The sequence below is a fragment of the Poecilia mexicana genome, unplaced genomic scaffold (genome assembly GCF_051168715.1).
Source record: "Poecilia mexicana isolate PSO_F unplaced genomic scaffold, ASM5116871v1 scaffold_7, whole genome shotgun sequence".
Classification (NCBI taxonomy): Eukaryota; Metazoa; Chordata; class Actinopteri; order Cyprinodontiformes; family Poeciliidae; genus Poecilia; species Poecilia mexicana.
Window position 1 is genome coordinate 3,643,365 of NW_028263376.1, and position 14,590 is coordinate 3,657,954.

General features: G+C 40.2%; 1 protein-coding gene across 1 annotated transcript in view; it reads left to right on the forward strand.

The window, feature by feature from the left end:
• plxna1a (plexin A1a) overlaps positions 1 to 14,590 on the forward strand; it is a 311,405-nt gene that overhangs the window by 144,456 nt on the left and 152,359 nt on the right. Inside the window, exon 5 of the mRNA XM_088006887.1 lies at positions 9,204 to 9,335. Coding sequence (XP_087863013.1) covers positions 9,204 to 9,335 — 132 coding nt within the window. The remainder of the gene's footprint in view (positions 1 to 9,203; positions 9,336 to 14,590) is intronic.

A 14,590-nucleotide genomic window follows, 5' to 3' on the forward strand; every position in this document is an offset into this window, starting at 1 on the left:
CTTAGCCTTCTCAGAGAATCTTATTCCCTTTATGGTTTTTGTAATCTCCCTGAGTTTGGCCAATAGTTGAAGTGAGAATGTATGTGAAAGTTCATACTGCAGAGTGATGGATGCAGAATTGTTGCATTATTGTCTTGTAAGTAGGGATGTGCCGATCAGGTTTTTTCCTGCCGATACCGATACCGATCACCCATGAGGGCCAATACACCGATACCGATACCGATCACATAATTATTATTATTATTATTTATTTTTTTTATCATAAACACTACCGGTTACATTATGTGGAAAAAGGAACCATGAATTCACCTTAATTTAGACAAAAACTTGTTTTTAATAAATTTTTTCAAGAAGAAAACTAAACAAAACAGGCATTGTGCAAATTGTACTGCTATTGATAATACCATCTTTAACAGACTGACAACATATGAAGGCTCTGAAGAGGCTAAATAATGCAAAGAGCCAAAATAAAACCTCTCACTCAACATTGCCAAAAAAATTCAAGTATAAAACTTAACATTCAAAGGCAAAAACAGGTTCCATTACAATAAACAATCCAGAGTTACTGAATGAAAACTTCCTGTTAGCATGGCGGCTAGCTGATTACTGCTAGCTCTGATTGGCTGTTTCTGACTGAGCGGAGTAATTATGCAGATCAGGGAGGAGATCGATTATTTTTTTTAGAGATTATCTGTCTCATGTAAGGACAGCGAAAGTTTTAATACGTATGTAAAATGTAATTTTTTAAGTTAGATGCTGCAGCTTTAAGCAGAGGTTCGGTGTGAGAGTCACTACCAGGTGGAGCAGAAGCGAAGCTCCGTCTGTGAAATATTACTACCTGTAGCGTAGCAGCGGTTCAACAGGAGAGCAGAACCAGCGTCTGACATCGCAGCTCGAAGACTTAAATAATTTTCCAGGTTATTTGTTTAGCTTTCTGACCATCATGCTAATCCGGGTGAGTGTTTGTAGCTGTGCGCTGCTTTACCTGCTATCTGATCCTCCGTATGTCTTTTTTACTGCAGTGAGCCTCGATGTAGCCAAACTCCGTCAAGTATGGCTTTGTTTTTATGTCGTATTAGCTTCGTTGTGTTGATGCATTTTGACGTGCTTCAATTTTCCGCCGCAACACGCAAACTTCCCCATTCATTCAGTGCGTTATAGTTCCACATCGCTTAGGATTTGTTGCTGCACGTTTGCGCAGTGTGAAGGAAAGAGGAGACCAGCTGCACAGGCAGGCTGGAAATGAGATGATCGGTATCGGCAACAAGAGCCAATGATCGCCGATCACCGATCATGCACTTTTTCACGAAAATCGGCCCGATTATGATCGGTGACCGATCGATCGGCACACCTCTACTTGTAAGCCTTTACCAGTCTGAAGTCAAGCATATTGTCCCTCTGGTCTGGGTCCTGATTAGGGCTGTTGTAAACGAAAATTTTAGTAATCGAGTAATCTATCGATTATTCTTATGATTAATCGAGTAATTGGATAAAAAAATTTATAAAATAAAATATTGGTAAATCTGGCATAACATCAATGTTACTATCAGATATCAATATCAGTCCAATTTTTCATTTTTGAGCATCCCTAACAGTTACATTTTTGTAGTTTAGAAAACTAACCCTTAACAATAGGAGGCGACCAGACAATCGTAACATGGGGGTGGAGGGGAGGACATAGACCAGGGGAGAGATGAACATAAGTCTGGGGACCGGTAGACCAGGGGACGAACTTAAGAACAGGGGGAGGGAGCAATACGGGATATTTACGGCACCTTTGTTCGTCACATTCAGAAACTCATCTACCAGCCATTTACTGCCATGATGGTTTCCGCCACTCGTTTGTTGAGACCGGGGTGATATGAAATTTATTGTGCGGTTCGTCCTTAAAGCTACACTTACACTGTAAGCATCAACTACTCAGCCGCCTGCCGTGTTCAGTCTATCCGCTCACCTGTATAAATACTCATGCAATGCTCTTCCTACTGTTCGCTCTGAACCAGAAGCTCCCAGAGGAAAAAGGCTGCCGTACTCCACACATTGCTCTCGTCATTTTAAGGATGCTTATTGGTCCCCCAAAAATGATGAAAACCCAGGCACTTAACTTTCGTCAACAACTCAGAGGCGGAAATCAGAGCTACATGTAATGCAAATAATGCCCCAGCTGGAACACAGTGCACTAAATAATGAAACATAAATTAACGAAGCTTTGAGGGAGGTAAATTTTCCTCGTGGAATTTTAATAATTGAGGTACTCAAATCATTCGAGGAATCGTTTCAGCCCTAGACCTGATGTCTACCTCTAACCCTCACTGCCTAAACATTTAGCTATATTGGTGCTGATTGGTTATTCGGGACATCCAAATTCAACCTTTTAAATTTCTGTTTTGATGGTTAGGACCAGATGATTATTTTTATAGTTGTCCTGATAAGTGAACTGTGAAAAAAAGGTCTACTTCTATTTACAAGCATTTATTGCAAATGCACCAAAACCCAACACCAGGTTCACACAAGCACCACAGAAAATACAATTAACTTCTGAGAATTATAGAAGTTTGATCCAATGACCTCTGCTAATAATAATAATTATTTCACCGCTAAAGTGTCGTTGCTCTTGGATACTTCTAGAAGTATTTCTTTAAAGTGCTCAGTTTGGACTGTCTGAGTTACTTACTCTACCAAACCTTGGCGCTACTCTTCTCACCTGAGCCAACTATTGTTAGCTGTTAGCAAAACAGCTTCATAGAGGCGTGTTGTCACCAACCAGCTGTCTGGCTGTCACTCCATATGCGAGTTTGTGTGTGTGTGTGTGTGTGTGTGTGTGTGTGTGTGTGTGTGTGTGTGTGTGTGTGTGTGTGCGCGTGTGTATGCGTGTGTGAGGGGGTGTGTGTGTGCGTGTGTGTGTGCATGTGTGTGTCACTGGGGGCCAGCTTCCTGTTGTGAGAGCAGCGGTGCAACAAAAGAATGATGATTAATTTCACTGCTAGTAACCTGTCGCGCTGATGTGGCTGGGCCAAGCCGCATGTGTGTGTGTGTGTGTTTGAAAAATGTAGACTGTGTAGTCAGCAGGTGCGCTCTGATACCTTGGATGCCCTCCAGTCAGGGTCAGACAGACATATAATCAGGGACTTTGCCATATATATACTGCATATACCCCAACTACCTCCTCTTTTCCTCTGCCCCTTTTTCTCTGTCTGATGGTATTAAACTGAAATATTTTTTTCAAAACCAAACCCTGCTTTCAGATGTGTTACCTCTCTATGGTTCTGTGTGCATGTGAACGAATCATCCTCTCAGCAAAGGAGACTAAAATCAATTTCATTAAGGATCATGAATACAATAAGGAGCAGTTACCACACACTCATACACACACACTATCTCTACTGTAGATTTCATTAAGAAGATGCCTCCCTCCCTTCCCTTTCAGCCCTCCATCATAAAACCATGACTTGAACATTTAGGGCATATCTTTATTTCTTGTCCTCAGCTGACTTTTGTTCCATTGATTTCAATAGAAAACGCTACAAGCTACCATCCCCTCTTTCTCGTTTTTCTGACTTGTCCTTCGCATCTGTCCTCTTCCCTCCTTTTTTTTTCCAGTCATGTAATTAACTACATGTTGAACAGCTGAGGCTGGACAACCACACACACGTACACGTGCGCACACACACACTCCAGAGGGATGAGGTGGAGGTCTGTGGAGGAGGCAGAGGGGGTAAGGGAAGGTCTAGAAATCAGGACAGCAAATAAAAACCTTAGAATGGAAAGGCGAGCTTTGAAGTGAAGCAATTCAGGAGATCTCTAAAAAAAAGTTGCTCTGTGGGAAATGACAGAGAGAACATAGTTTGGAAAGGGGCTAGTAAACATGGGAATAAAACCTTAGATAGGCAAACTAAAAAAAACATGTTTGGCATAAAAACACAGCAATAAAATGAGAAGGATTAATTAAGCAACTAGTTGGTTGTTTAAAAAAAGTATATGTGGTTCTGACAAAGTGGTGCAATTAATGGTGTGTGATTGTTTTCTGTCAGACTACCTGACCTAAAATTGTGACCGGTGTTTGAACCCAGACCGTTTTTAATTTGCTCCCTTTTATTGCCCTGTCTTCCACTGCACACAATTCTAATACCCCTCCTGCCTCTACCTCTCCTAACTGTCCCCACAACCGTCCGAAAGGCCCTTCAGTACATGAGGGCGTCTCTACTTCTGTTGGCATAATACATTATGCTCTTTAATAAACCAGCTTTACATTAGCCGTTTTTTTTTTTTTTCATCATCTTTGGGCAGTGTCAGGAGACAAGTTCTTATTAATACCTGCCAGTCGTATAAATTGGGCTGATGGAAAAGGTCTCATCGAGTTGATATTCCAATGACACAACTCATCTGTTTCTTAAATCTGATCATACAAGCAGCTGGGCATTTTTCCTTTGGAGGTGGATTCAACCGCTTTAATTGAACTCAAGTGTGTTTGCCTAGGCAGTCTGGTCTGTTTGGGGAGGCGTAAACTCTGCCCCACCTACAAACCTGCAACTCAGTATGATTGAAGTGAACTCTGGTGCAGTTTGAATGCATATGTTAACACCAAGCAGACCAGAGACCAAAACAAACCCATGTGTCTAGCGCTAGCAGGAGAAATGAGAAGATAAATCCAACAACTGATAAAATTTGACAACTCTCCAGTTTTGCTTATATTTATATTTATATGGGATGATGGTGGTGATGATGGTAGGAGTTCATCCCTCTATCAGCAGTTTGATTACTGCTCTGTCCACCTCTGTTATTGTGACCTTGGGATAGACACATCATCTGCTATGCTAACTGTTGGACTTATTAGGCAAAATATTTCTCACGTGATGTTCTGAAAATAATTGGATCTTATTCCATAAATGACTTCAGCAAAAACTGGCTTTTCAGACACACTTCCTGAAACATCTGTTCTGTATAACAGAATGAGCTCATAAGGAGTGTCCTCGCAAGAATAATGGGTGTTCAGCCGACCAAAAACGACAGCACCGAAAGTCCTTTTGACATGTCTGAATCACACTGGGTTGTGTTGGTGTAAAAGTCACTGAAATGATTGTTGTCGGTCATGCCTGTGTCTCTAACTCCGTAAGAGCGTGCTAAGGATAAAGGATAGGTGCGATATGACTCAAGCATGAAGTCTCTCCAAAGACGAAACATGGGACAAAACTTGGCAAGAAGTCACCTCTAACTTTTGTGCTGATTATCATTTTTGTACAGTGGCATAGCCACGAGCTTGATCTGAATGTTAGAGAACAACGAATGTGGGCTATGTGCAAAAACACATTTCTCAGCAGACTTTACACTACAGTTTGGAAACCGTCTCAACAGAGCAGCATCTTTGCTTTGCAGTGCTTCATCCTCTATTGAACTGACTGCTTTAAAATGCCATTTTCTTATTTTTTTTGTGTTGTAAAACTAATTGATTGATGGATAATTAGAATGCAAATAGCAGCAATTATGTTCGGCACACTCATCGGAGCAGCACCGCTGAGTGAAACCGAAATACATCTGATTGTCCCGCTTCAAAGAGGTAAACTAATCAGTAAAAAGGCAGTGTTTTAATGACTCATAAGCTTTCAGTGACTTCAAAGCAGTAAGCTTTATGCTTCTTTTTTCCTGGGCTAATAATCATCATGGGAGCAGTTACAAAAGCATATTTAATAAGCACTTTTAAAGCAGGTAATCAGTGTTTTTTATAGCAGAGTTGCTTTCATCTTTCAGGCTGGTTAATACATTTCAGAAGGTGAAACTTCAATTTAAAATAAAGTTCCACATGGCCCAGTGTTATCCTCCCTTTTTGCTTCGTGGGCTTGAATTCAGTTTGCAGAGACCACACAAAGAACTTGTGGAATTCATTAAGCGTCTTCCGTTGGCATTTCAACTCTGTTTAAGCAGATGGCATTTCAATACTGGAATGTGAAAGTGAACTTAATTAAGTCTCAACATAATAATTATGCATGGGCCAATTGGGATTATGAAGGTGTACCAACGTTCTAAAAGGTTAAGTTTCACAACCACCAAAGTTTTCCCTCAGTCCTTCATAAAACCAGAGAAAGGGCCCATGAGTTTTCTACCAAAGACAATCTACGTGGAAAAAACACAGTTTGGGGTGAAAACTAAAATAACTTTTGGTTCTTATTGGTGATTTGTTTTAAATTAAAACAAATATATCGTTTTTCTACTGATATGTCCAGCTGATTTTGAAAAACTAACACTCTGTTTAGAAAGCTTTCACAAATCACAAACAGTACTCTAAAATAAGTCAGGTAGTTTAGAATAATTCAATCAGATTTGACCAGTTCATATATTGCTTGTCAAACTATTGCAGCATTAAAAACTCCACTCAAATTTTCCTTTTTTTTTCTTTTGCATATTAACAATAAATGTTTCAGAAATCTCAAATTATGTTTAAAAAATCTATATATAACTGTGTTATATATCTAGATATATAATATGAAGTCCAGTCATAATAAAACCTGAAACTGAAACCTGTTGGCTTAGTGCCAACATTTAGCTACGAAGCAGATGCTAATTTATGCTAACCTTTCACATCTTGTCTGTTGCTCTGTTACCTTTTTTCAAGATGCCTCCATTTTAAACCACTAGTTATCAGTGAAACCTTTGTCATAGCTTTTATAACCAACAAGACTCAAGAACTATTTGAGCAAACTAGTAGCAAACCAGCTGGTTTGCTAGCATCGAACAGCATAATGACAGGGTTGCCACCTTTCGGAAATCAAAATAAGGGACGCCCACTAATGCGCGTCGTCTGAGGTGGGGGGGCGGGTTCTTCGGTTCTTCGACTACGGTTACCAAGGGACCACTCCTATATATTTAAAGTGGGGAGGACTGCGGCGGCAACATATCGGTTGGTCTTGTGTTACCCAGAAAGCAACTGGGCACAATATCGCAACACCAACACCGTGAGTGAAACAATGACTGGGGCAGCCTACTATATGTAGTACTCGAGGACCACTTACTTATTATTACACATACACATTTGTAGAATATGGAACAAATCGTGTCCCCTATCAATACGAGACGCTACATTTAATAGCGAATTACGACACGGTCCCGTATTTTAGGGGGATGGGTGGCAACCCTGAAGTCCCAGAATGACACCAACTGGATACTTAGTATGAAAACCTTGACTCACTATCATCAGGTTTCATGCCATACAATTGTTTAACTCATTGTTTGATTTTTTTAAAATTCTTTTTAATATCTTGTACCTGTGTATAGAGCTCTGTTGAAGACAAATTTCTGTTTTCTTCTGTTTGACAAATAGTTTTTCTTTTCTATTGTTGTGCTACAATGGTGTTTTATTCAAGCGTATCATAGCAATTTCATACTAGCACATGCCCAAAAGCATTGCAGCAAAAGTCTCTTCATGATGTGATTACAAATTGCAATATTTCAGCTCAGGTGTTCCAAAGGGACAAAACTGAGACTTCTTGAAGTTGTCTCTGGTGAAGCTGCCCGCTCTATAAGAAGCTTCCAGAGTGCAGAGGTCGGAGAAGGAGAGCGGAAACCTGCAGGCTAAAAGACAAGATGAAAATTCACAGTCACCTGCCTCGTACTACAGTCCCTTCTGTGCTAGCTGACCTGAATCCCCCTCCAAATGCCCTCTGCCCCGAGCTGTGGGGCAGAGCACGCTCTCTGTTTCCCCCCCTCTCTCCCTCATTCCATCACAGTCCGTCACTCATCATAAATGATACAGCAGCCCTCGGCATGTAGCAGTCTGAGAACAGCCACACACTGTGTGTTTTTTTCTCTTCTCTTTTCTCTATATGTGTGTTATTCCTGACAGCAAGGGAGAGAGAGAGAGAGAAATCATCAGAGCCATAAAAACAAAAGGCACAAAAGGTCACACTCACTTTACGTCAATAAAACTTTTCAGTGTGTTTGTGTGTCTTTATGTGGAAGCAAGATGGAGGCGGGTAGGGTGGTTGCTAAAACAAATGACCTTTGGTTAGTAACAACTCCAATTCATTGACTTTTAATACGTGTGGGCTCACGCACAGACGGCAAGAAATGTACAAACCTGAACGTCTGGAATTACAGATTACAAAAGACATATTGGATTATGTAGTTGGTTTGGATTTATTCTAGAAATGCCACTTGTTGGATGCACCATCACTGCCCTTTATTGCTGCCCTTCATATGGACTATGTGGAAGCTTACATTGATGTTGTGTTGCGAATAATATCTGATATGATAATATGACCAATATGACATATTTTCAAGACAGTAAGAACTTTTACAGTCGCCTGCCTTGTACTACAGTCCCTTCTGTGCTAGCTGACCTGAATCCCCCTCCAAATGTTGTGAAAGTTCTTGCCATCTTGATAATTGCTTCTCTTAAGAAAGAAGACCCAGACAATAATGAAAGCCTGGTGGCTAATGAACTACCTGTTTAGAAGAAGATTAAAGTAACTCTGGTCTTGTTTCTCACCCAAGCTAATCAAAACCAAAGCCGAACCCTGAAAAAAAGGGATATAACAGAGTGAAATAAATAGAAGCTGCTCACAAGTGATGGATGAGCAGATGGAGGGTGAGAAATAAGAAACAGAAACATTCAAAGGAAACCATGGGAAGATCTACTCAGTGCTTTTGGAACAGTGTGCCCTCATAATTCTGAGGTATTGCCAGTGGATTCATCGTTGGCAAACACCATTCAAAAATACATAATTTATTTCTGTAGTGGTGTTGAACTCAGTGAATCAACCTAAAAGACTGGCTTACTGGAAACTCAGAAACTTAGTGGGTTGTAGTAAAATGCTGAAATATTTTGTGTTACTTTCATGACTTTTACATGTTGAAAAGTAAAAGTTGTTACTTCAAAAGAATGAAAAATGTAGTACAATGTGTTGTCTAATCTCCAGTTAGAGGATGGCGCAGTTCATAGCAATACTGCCTTGCATCATAGAGTGAATGGGATGGATGGACATAATTTTGATCTCCAAAGTTGTGAATAAAGTCAACAAAATATTAAAACCAAAAATTATTCAGTAGAAAAACAAACTTACAGCCTTCATTTATCTGTATTTACATAGAAAAAAAAAGAAACTGGAATCAGTTTCTTTGACATAAATCAATGAGACAATACAATGAAGCTAAGGGTCGTTAAACCTCGTTCCAGCCTCATGATTGTTTTGTATTCCCCTCTTCTTTTCCAGATCCTGGTGAACTCCATTTCCCAGCCTGCCTTGTTATATGAGAACATGATGGTGAGCGATGGTCACCCCATCCTGAGAGATCTGCTCTTCAGTCCAGATCATCAGTTTTTGTACGCTCTCACTGATAAACAGGTAGGAGAGGCATATAGATCAGCACTTCAATGATCGACTGTGCAGCCAAGCAATCTTAGTCTATTATGCAGTCTGTTGTTGCCAATGACAGCCCAGACTAAATAATGACTGAATATCAATGATCATCGATCTGTGTGGCAGTAACAGGCAATGGGTACAGATACTCATCCATACAAATGTGTGTGCATATGTCTTTCTGGTTTACATAAGGTGCAAACACAATCTCTTTATCACTGTCTTGATTTGAAGTTGACGGTGAAGATAAACACAGGGCAAACCCAAGGTAGAAGATGAATACATGAAGATTTAATTATGAATCCACAAGAAACTCCAGCACATGGAACAAACAGGTAAGCTCGATGGCAGACAGTGACTATGTACAAAGACCAGGACCCGACAAGGAACAAAGACAACAGGTGGACTTCAATAAAGGAGGGTAATCACAAGAACAAGAAACACCTGGGAACAATCAGGACAGGACACAGAGACTCACAGGGGACAGAACTAAATAAGCACAGAAAAACCTAGAAATAAATACACAGATCTGTACAATACCCACCACCCCCAAGGGCAGCTACCAGATGCCCAAAAAGTCTAAATACAACAAGGGTGGGAAAACAAAGAAAAGCAACCCAACCAGGGTGGGCAGAATGCAAGAGTCCACAGGGACAAAACAAGATAACTCAGTCCAAAACAAAACAAAAAGTACGGTCAGGGCGGGGCCTCCCTTGGATGATCCAGGGACCAGTCACAGCGCAACAGGAGGATACTTCATGGGAGGTCTGGAGGCTGGCCACGGCGCAACAAGCAAACCCCAAGAGGCAGGTCCGGCGTCGGAGGCGGAGCTGAAGCCGCAAGGGGCGGTGACGAGACCTTTTGGGCCCAACCGCGGACTCCGGAGGGCCGGCAGAAGGCAGAGACTCGGGCGGAGCACTGGGAGGCGGAGCACTGGGAGGCGGAGCACTGGGAGGCGGAGCACTGGGAGGCGGAGACTCGGGAGGAGCACTGGGAGGCGGAGACTCAGACGGAGCCACGTCCGCAAACTTTGGGGGCAGAGCCACAGGAGCGGGCACAGGAAACTCCGGCAGCAGGGACAGAAGCCGCCTCGGCGCTGGGACCGGCGGCTGCTGGGACCGGCGGTGCTGGGACCGGAGGCAGCTGAACTTGATGCCGCCTCGGTGCTGGGACCGCAGATGAGGACGGTGCCCAGGGGCCGGGATCTCCGGTGGCTCAGGGTGGGAGTGATGACGGAGTCCGACTCCCGGCGGGCAGATCGCCTGCCGCGATCCCCACAGGAGTCTCGGGTGAGGAAGAGCTCCACCACAAAACTCCTCTAAGGAGACTGCTCCGAACCCCTGCTAGGGATTTCGTCGTGTGGGTCTGTCTTTGGTGTTTCTCACCTTTTGACTGGTCGGGTCCTACTGTCATGATTTGAAGTTGACGGTGAGGATAAACATAGGGCAGACCCAAGGTAGAAGATGAATAAATGAAGAGTTAATAATGAATCCACAAGAAACTCCAGCACACGGAACAAACAGGTAAGCTCGATGGCAGACGGTGACTATGTACAAAGACCAGGACAATTGACCAGGACCCGACAAGGAACAAAGACAACACAGAAGACAACACAGGTGGACTTAAATACACAGAAGGGTAATCGCAGGAACGAGACACACCTGGGAACAATCAGGACAGGACGGCACAGAGTCTCACAAGTGACAGAACTAAATATGCACAGAAAAACCTAGAAATAAATACACAGAAAACACAGATCTCAACAATCAAGATCTCCTTGTATGCTGCTTTACAGGCTTTTATAGCTACTGTGTCGAGTGTGGTGCTGCCTGAAAAGGCACCAACACCATCTATATTAAATTTTATCTAAGATTAAAACAACTAACTAGATTTGTAGTAGAAGATACACAACTTCTTTTGCACAAGAACAGCAGAATATATGTGAGACAGAATGAGAAAATGAAGATGTGGAAGATTAAAAAATTCACTTGGTGAGCAAATTCACTTAGCGAGCAATTAAGCTAATTACATACATACAGAGGCACATGCCACATAGGCATGTTACATGTTACTTTTATGTTTTTAAAACTTTAATAATAGATCACATTTGTAGCTATTCTTGTTAACATTAAACATGCTAACATGTCAAGTGGTTATAAGTTGAAAGTAATTATAACCCAAGACCAAAAATTTCTAGTCTTGACTATCAAAAATATTGAGTAAATTTAAATTTTATTTAGTCTTTTATTTGGACATAAACTGAATTGAAAATTTGGGCCGATATCAATAACCAATATTGATATTGATGCTATGACCAGTAACTGATATTTACCATTATTACATGTATTTTATGTATTTCACTACAGTGGAAAAACTTCTAAAAAAAATTTTCACCTCGTAGTTGCCACGATGAGTAGATATTTACAAGTTTAGACTTTGAACTTGACAGATGACTCTTAAGGAGCACCGTTCCATTCAGAAATGACTTAATTTTATAAACGTAATTTGTTTCATTTTTCTCCAAATCTGTCTGTATTTCCAACTCAACTTTGTGATAACTTTTCTGGTAAAATATATCTGTCACCTTAGAGTTTACTTTGATTAGCTTCTTTACTATAACAATTCTTTCAGATATTGCTAAGATTCAAAGTAGCTAAAATGTAGGGAGTACAAAATACTTGGAACTTTTCAGTGTGGTGCTGCCTGAAAAGGCACCAACACCATCTATATTAAATTTTATCTAAGATTAAAACAACTAACTAGATTTGTAGCTGCTTTAGAAAAGTAGAATTTAAGGCAGAATGACTGCAGGATGCAGAATGAATCATGTTGTCATGTCATATCTCATCAAGTCACATTTGCACTAATTATTAAAGAGGGTCAGCCTAGGGCCACACTCCTATGCAGAAAAGCAACTACAGACAAACATATACATTCTTCCATATTCCTTCACCTTCAAGGAAATAACTGGTTCATATGACAAGTATTAAAATATGCTTTAAAGCATATCATAGTTTTTAGTATTATTATTATATTTTTGATGTGGCTTAAAAGCAGCTATTTGAGCTATTTATACCAAGACACAGTCCAATTCAGTAAAGTCCTTGTTATATGATTACATTACAGGGATTTCAATCACTTTACCTTTGAAGTTCAGTAAAGCAACACAAGTTGATCAAGTTTACACTGGTTTCTGAATGCAGCGTAACTCTCTCTAGTAATCTCTAGTGACCTTCCAGTCACTGCAGTAGCCATATATTTTGTCCTGACAGGAAGTGTCTGTAGGACATTCTTGTGTCTCCATATCTCCTGTCACATTATTTTTCTGGTATTTTGAAAAGCCTGTTGTGTGAGTCTAAACTCAAGGAAGTGAAGGGGATTTTGTGAACCATCCTTTCAGGTTTTTGAAATACGTGTCTCTTTTAATGTGTTCCTGTTTTGAATAGTTAATCTGTATCTGGTTTAAATTAAATTCACAGTGTCCTGCTTTTAAATTAATTATTAATATGGACATACAGATTGTTAGCTGAATTATTCATAAAGTTGGTCAGGTCATCAGTTTCACTTTCAGTTTTAAGCAACCTACAGACTGAAGTTAGTGAATCTTTATCAATGCAGAGATGAAGTAATTGGTTGTGAGTTGTAACATTTTATTATGCTAAGTTCAGTCCATTTACCATTATACCATTTATTAGCAGTTCCTTAAAAATTATGAGCAGTCTGGCTAATGCAGCAATTAAATTGTATATGCTACAGTATCAGATAAGTAGTAAGACGATGCTGGAGCATGAGTTTTCTATTGCATCTTGTGTTCCTACCCAACTGAAGTGAAAATGATTCTATGGGGTATAAACATCAGTCTGACTTAGTAGATTCAGCTGTAGTCTTTTTAGTTCTCCTGCAAATGTTTGTGTGTGGACTGGTTTAGTTAATGCCAACATGTTTACTCTGTTTTAATGTAACTCAATTGTAACATATTTCAGGAGGGACCTAAATCTGCACTCAGGTATAGCCCAGATTCAAAGCTACTGTGACTGGAGCCATGATCTGTCTGTTTACATAATTAATCATTTCTATCATGAATATTAGACCTATTACTTTATTCTCGTTAGACTCAGAGATTTCTCATTTCCAATACTGACTTAATTAATACAATATGCTTAAAATCCTGCTGTTCTGGAATCTGTGTTATCTTCAGATGCCTTCAGAGAGTTTGCTAGTGTATTCAGCACTTTGAGTCTTCTCTACGACTCCCTTATCTCCAAACGCTTAATGACCTCGATGTGATAACCTTAAATGAGACTTCCATAGTATGTAGACACTGGTGTGTAATTTACCAGCGATTAGGCTTAATTGACTTTCATGTGTCTCAATGAGAACAGAGTGGAGGTGGAGTGTAATTGATACAAATGGAGGCCATCACTGTTGATGTGATGTGGAAAAATGAAACTACCATCATGGAGTCAAAGTATCTGAAGAATTAAAGTCGGATAGAAACGCCTCATCCTCAGCACTCAGTATGGAATAGTATGAAATTGAATTAATGTATTTGTCTAAAAATTGCATCTATCCATCTGAATAAGTGAACATCTTGTTCTGACAAAGCATGTTTTTGACAAGAAAATCATACAGAAACTATGAGTAAGACACATAGGTCACATATGCTTTATGTTTTACATTTAATGTTATTAATCTGTAGAGTTGATTTCAATTGGTCTAACACCTTGTTGAGTCAGAGCTGTGCAGCTCATTGCCATGATAGAAGGAATCCACACTGTAAGCATTGTCAGATTTTCCTTTTCATAACTGTCCCTTTCCTTTTAATCTACATTAAAGATGACTGCTGTTGCCACCAGAAAGTCGTTTTCAATTATTAAAGCCAGTGTTTTATATTTGATGAGCAGTGATATGTCCCCTACATGCCTGCTCATGTTAGTTCAGCTCAAGGATGGAGGTCTGCTGCCGGGAGAGAGGCCTCCTAGTTTCCTAATCAACATGAATTTACATTTGCATCAATGCAGAACATGCATGTTAATAATTCCTCATCTTAAAATAACAACAAATATGGGAAAAATTTCGATCAAACTTTAGCCAGCATTATGATCAAGGAGATGTGAGTTCAAAACTTTATTTTAGATCTATAGTTTGCCCAGTTATATGGTAACAAGTATCAATAAAGTTCTGAAAGAAAAACATGAACTGAAATTAAGGTGTCTTTACACTGTGACATCACCCATAAT